The 6000-nt window shown below is 38.3% G+C and overlaps 1 protein-coding gene across 2 annotated transcripts in view; it reads left to right on the top strand.

The window, feature by feature from the left end:
* Positions 1–501: 501 nt before the first annotated feature.
* Positions 502–6000, top strand: part of GRM1 (glutamate metabotropic receptor 1) — a 365040-nt gene continuing 359541 nt past the window's right edge. For both annotated transcript variants that reach the window (XM_032651301.1, XM_032651302.1), the window contains exon 1: positions 502–1201. In XM_032651301.1, the coding sequence (XP_032507192.1) occupies positions 502–1201 (700 nt within the window). The remainder of the gene's footprint in view (positions 1202–6000) is intronic.

Below are 6000 nucleotides of genomic sequence, written 5' to 3'. Positions count from 1 at the left end.
GCCAAACGCGCCACCTTCCGCCTTGACCAGAGCTGCCGCCCAAGCTGTCCCTCCAGCCGCTATCATGATGTCCTTCCAGCCCATATCATGAAATGCACCGGTCAACTCTTAACCAGCACTGACCCCAGAGTTTTGACACAGGTCCTGTAATAACGGAGCTTTGAATTCCTTCCTGTTTTGCCGGCAGCGTCCAGCTCACCCGAGACACCACGACTCCCATGGTACCATTGGTCAGTTTACCTGGATGCATCAGTGAAGAAGGGGGACTCGAATACCCCTAAAGACGCCACCAGGGCGTAAAGGTGGTCGTGGAGGACCAGGAGGAGGAGGAGGAGGGGAAGGAGGCGGGGGTGCAGAAGCTGAAGTCGTCGGACAAGCGGCGTTGGCGACAGGGGAGAAGCAGGCGTCAGGCGTTGGGTCCGCACTGTGAGCGCGCAGAGCCTGCTGGCTGGACCAGCGTGGGAACGCGGCTGGCCGGCTGTGGACGGCGTCCTCAGCATAATGGTCCGGCTCCTCTTGGTTTTCTTCCCAGCTATCTTTTTGGAGATGTCCCTTCTCCCCAGAGGCCCTGGCAGGAAACTGTTGCTGGCAGGAGCCTCGTCTCAGCGCTCAGTGGCCAGAATGGACGGAGATGTCATCATTGGAGCCCTCTTTTCAGTCCACCACCAGCCTCCGGCCGAGAAGGTCCCAGAGAGGAAGTGTGGGGAGATCAGGGAGCAGTATGGCATCCAGAGGGTGGAGGCCATGTTCCACACGTTGGATAAGATCAACGCGGACCCGGTCCTTCTGCCCAACATCACCCTGGGCAGTGAGATCCGAGATTCCTGCTGGCACTCCTCTGTGGCTCTGGAGCAGAGCATTGAGTTCATCAGGGACTCTCTGATTTCCATTCGAGACGAGAAGGACGGGCTCAACCGGTGCCTGCCTGACAGCCAGACCCTCCCCCCAGGCAGGACTAAGAAGCCCATTGCCGGCGTGATCGGCCCGGGCTCCAGCTCCGTAGCCATTCAAGTGCAGAACCTGCTCCAGCTCTTCAACATCCCCCAGATCGCATATTCCGCTACAAGCATCGACCTGAGTGACAAAACTTTGTACAAATACTTCCTGAGGGTTGTCCCTTCTGACACTTTGCAGGCAAGGGCGATGCTTGACATAGTCAAGCGTTACAATTGGACCTATGTCTCCGCGGTCCACACGGAAGGTAGGCATTGCATTTGGGGAAGAAAAGTGCACAGAAAGCCAGGGCATTGCTTGATGTGCGCTTGGGATCACAGTGTTGTTTCCTGTTTATTTCTAGCACCGTGGGAAGAGCCTTTACCCTTCTCCGTACATGCCCATCCAGGCATTGCCTTGCATCCTCATCCTCCTATAATTATAGTGTAGGAAAACTGTCCCATGGTGTTTCTGGGGGTAGCAGGAACCAAAAAGGCACCAAACTCTCCATGAACAGTGCCCAGTTGTAGTTTTTGGACTTACATATTTGTTTGTCCTCATATTCTGAGTTTGTGTTTATTTGCCCAAGATGTTATACTACCCTTAAGTGACTGGCTATGATTTTCCAAGCTTAATAGACTAATCCAATGTGAGCACTTAGAAAAACAAAAAACAAAAACCAAAAAGCAAACTGCTGTCCCCCAAAAGTGGACTTGAAAGCTTTATCTTGTCATGAACAGCTGAAGGTGCTTCTTTGTTCTGGTGTGCCCCCTCCTTACACATTTATAACTTACCTGTAAATATTGGATTAATGCAGTCATCTCCCTCAATATATCAGAAACTTATGTTTTAAATTCTGGGGTACCTTAGATACAAAGGAAAAGTAAATAATTTAAATAGTTTATTATTTTTTCCTACTTAATAAGTTAAAATTGTCCATATGCCCTCACTCTCCCGAAGAATTATCTTGTCTTATGAGCACTAGCACTGATGACCTCTTGGATTTGAATTTTGGTTTCTAGTTTGTTTGCTTTCTAACACAATGACTTTGCTTATTAGAATTTAAAGTTAGACAAATTATAAATTACTAATAAAATGATAGTAGATATCATGTTTAAAATAACTTTTAAAAGTGAAATAGATTATACCTGAGGTTAAAAACTTTGATTTATACAGTCTTACAGACATGCATTCTCAAATAATTTATTATATATAGATTTTCTTTACTCTTCTCATCTTATCCTATACTGATTGTTGGATAAAATGAAACTTTTGAGTCATCTACTTTTAACTCCCTCAGGTTTATAGAGAAATTGAGACCCAGGTTACGAATTAATGTCCAGGACAGTTCACGTGTATATGCTGGCATATGGAAGAGAATCTTGAAGGTATTGCTGCATTTATATTTCTTAATATCAAATTATTAACAGAAAGGCCATAGGTATGACTTCATGTTATTTTAACAGTTACACAGTATTCAGTTACTGATGTGAAGTCTGATACAGAAATTAAGAAGCATTCTTACTGAAATGGTGATATGGTTATGTTAATGAAAACTGATGCTTTAACTTTAAAGGGAGCAGAGTTTTTAGGACAAACAAAAATTGTGTAGAAATTTCAGACTTTGATTTTGGAGGAAAAAAAAAAACACCTTCCTGTTGCAGTGTTGTGAGTTCTAAAAACTGAATCCTATTTCTGAATCTTGATTTTTCATAGTGAACTGCCTGCCTCTTTTTCAACAAAATCACATATTACTCTTTTAAGACACAGATTTAAGTTCAGATTTTAACTCCTTACATTTTTATGGTTAATGTTAATTTCCTACATTTTTTTGTTTAGTATAGATTCCTTCAGTGCTTAGATGGACCATCTTGAAAGCCCAAGTTAAAAATGTGTTAATTATCAGCATTAGAGCGATCTCTCTAAAAGGGAATGGCAAAAAGTAGATTGAATGTGATTTATTTAATTATTTAATAGTTCTCCCCCAAATGAGCTAGGTAATTGATTATAGATATTAGAAGTGTAAATACCTCCTCCAAGAAGAAGTAATACATCATTTTTACAAGGTAGTTTTATTTTCTGTATTTTATTATGTCATTTTATTTTGGGGGTGGAGAGGAGTGGAGAAAAGATTCCCCCTCCCCCCTTCAATATGTTTTCCAGTTGCATCCTTTTGCTAAAAATAATTGCTAATAGCGCTTTCTGACAACTAGAGTTGTCTTTTTGGAAAATTAATTGGACTTGTGTTTACAAATTATGTTGAGGAAGGGCTGATATTAAAATTCCACCCTTGTGTTAGTTTGGATTACTTTGTTCCCTTTCTGCCTTCTGACTTGGGTTGTAAGGCAAGGATAATGTCTGATAGCATTATAATAGTTGATTACAGACTAGATTGTGTTCATCGAACAGCATTAGAGCTAACTTTGGTGTCTATTTTATTACCAAGAAATGATGCCATTCACCTTGCCTTTTATATATATCTTATTTCTTCTCAAAGAGAATTTCTTTCCTCTCTTATTAGATATAATTCTGTGGAAGCTAAATTGCTTTTATTTTCTTCTATCTGCAAAGAAATATAACAGTGTCCTTTGTATAAGCTCCAACTGAAAATTTATTTTTTCTGAGGTTCTGCCCTCCTGCTTCTCAGGGACCCATAGTGTACTGGCCTGCAGGCACTTTCTTGCATCATCTAGTAATTTTCCTGTCTTCAGACTGATGGGGTCACCTACTGGTGACAGTTCCCTGTCAAAAAGCAGCTAAGACCACATATCAGTGTTGTCTCTGCCATCTGGGCACTATTCAGGAAGGAAGCTAGATTGTCTGGATATTAGCAATTTGGAGTTTAGAAATTCTTCTAAATTTCTAAATTCAGGACCTCCAGTGACCTTCACCTCTCCTTTCCAAATTAGCCATTCTCTAGTCAGTTTATCATCACAATTTCTTTTATTAGAAGTTAGCCTAGTATAGTTAACATTAAAAGTAATAGGTGACTAGATTAGCATACCTTCATTTCTATGGTTAATATTGCTTGACTTTAAAGCCATAGATGGAGCATCCTATTCTTTCTAAAGTTTTATATCCCTTTATTATTTTACTTTATATTGAAGTTAAGCTTGGAGGTGTTTTCTGGTTTTGTTTTAATCAGTTAGAATTCAGTTGTTATATTCTTTTACATACTTTTCAATCTTCTACCACGTCATTTGTGCCACACTTGTCCTCTTGTCATAACTGTCAGTTTACCTGACATAAAAAGAGGATCAGTTCACATGAAGTTACCAGCAACAGGCTCTCCAGAAGATTTTTCAGGATTATTTCCTGAGAGGAATATTGAATTAGGATCTGTCAAAGGGAGGGTACTGAAGCAACAGAGCCTTGTCCACAAAGAAAAATTGAGTGCACTTTGGAGCAAGCTGCTCACCTGGCATGTGTCTTTAAATATGCTAATCATAGAATACAAAAATAGCCTACTTCTGTGAAGAATATCTCGGCCAAGGACATTGTATTCCATCCTTCTGGTAAAATGTAGATTCTCCGTCAAAAAAACAAATTTATCATTTCAAAAAATTGTAGAAAACAATACTTAAAAAATAATTCTAGTTGATTAAATCAAAGCTTTGGATGAGTCCAAAAAGAATATTCTTTGAGTTTGTAGCTTCAAAAAGTTAAGTTTTGGGGTTGAATACATTTTCATTTGTTTTAAACCTTTCTCTCTTAATATTTTGTCTCATAGTGTCAGAGGAGTATGTGATAAGGGATTTAGTGATGCTGCTGTACGCTTTTGTTTACAGTTATGTTTTCATTGTGGTGCACCTTTTTTTTGGACATTTGCTTACACTTTACATGAGATTGGCCTTCTTTGGCTTCTCTTTTTCTTTTTAGAAGCTTTGCTCTATTTGATATAAAACACTCTAAAAGTCTAAAGGCATCAGAGGAAAATCCTCCTAAATCATAAGAACATCACTTAACTATTACTATAGCTAATGCAATTACATATAAGAATTTTATTTCTACTAAATATCATATTTTTCTATATATGCACCAGCAACTTTCTTTATACCTTTCTTATCTCGATTCCAAACTATTTTCACAGTAAGTCACCTTAATAAATGTTCTGTTTTATCACAATATAAGGAGTAGAATGTCTTGAAAGGTTATTTAGGCCAACCAGTTAAAGATGCTTAAAACACCATTATTACATCTTTGCCCAGAAGTCGTTCCCATATGCTCTAAGTCTCCTAATTGTGATTAGGATTTCTAATGAGAGTTAGAGAATATACAACTTAAATTCAGAGGCAGAATTTCACCTATTAGTCAATTTTTCTATTTAACGACCTGACTCCCTGAAGTTTCTATCGACTACTGGGGATCATCCAAGCAATTCAAATTTCTCTTCCATGTGATATTTATTATCAATGAACTCTCTCTCTTTTATGCTATACCTCACCAGTTCCTTCACCCATATATTCTAATTTTTAGTTCCCTTATAGTCACAGATAACTCAAGTAGATCTTAGATCTTACATAAGTTATTATCCAAAAGTCTTTTTAAAAATATGAGCTGATACTAGGCTACATCTCCTTTCTTTTATACTTGGTAATTTTTAATATTGTTATTATTATTCTAAGAGTAAGACTTTGTTTTTTGTTTACTTTTAAATGTAGACTATTTAGCTTAAATCTGCCTTATCTATAAGTTATGGGACTTTGATTATTTAATTCATCTTAGCATCCCAGCTTTGTGTCCTCAAGATTTGACTATATATGATAAAACTGAGTAAGAGAGAGTCAAGTGTAAATTCCCATAGCCCATTACCAGCAAACTACTAATCTGGGCGGTCACTCAGCCTGTTATGAATTTCCTTGACAGTAAGTTTTTTCATTACATACTATACCACTTTATAGATAAATAAATAAGTAGCATAAAAGTAGAAAAAATCATCACAGCACATTTACAATTCTAATAAAAAATTTACTATCCCAAAAACTGTTTAGAAGAAATTTGAAGACTTGGTCTCAGTTACTAAGTTCTTTACACTCTAAAGGGATTATAGTTTGAGCACATGTAAAA

This window comes from Phocoena sinus, chromosome 12 (assembly GCF_008692025.1).
Source record: "Phocoena sinus isolate mPhoSin1 chromosome 12, mPhoSin1.pri, whole genome shotgun sequence".
Lineage (NCBI taxonomy): Eukaryota > Metazoa > Chordata > Mammalia > Artiodactyla > Phocoenidae > Phocoena > Phocoena sinus.
Note: the sequence above shows the minus strand (reverse complement) of the source record. Positions and strands in the feature narration are given on the sequence as shown.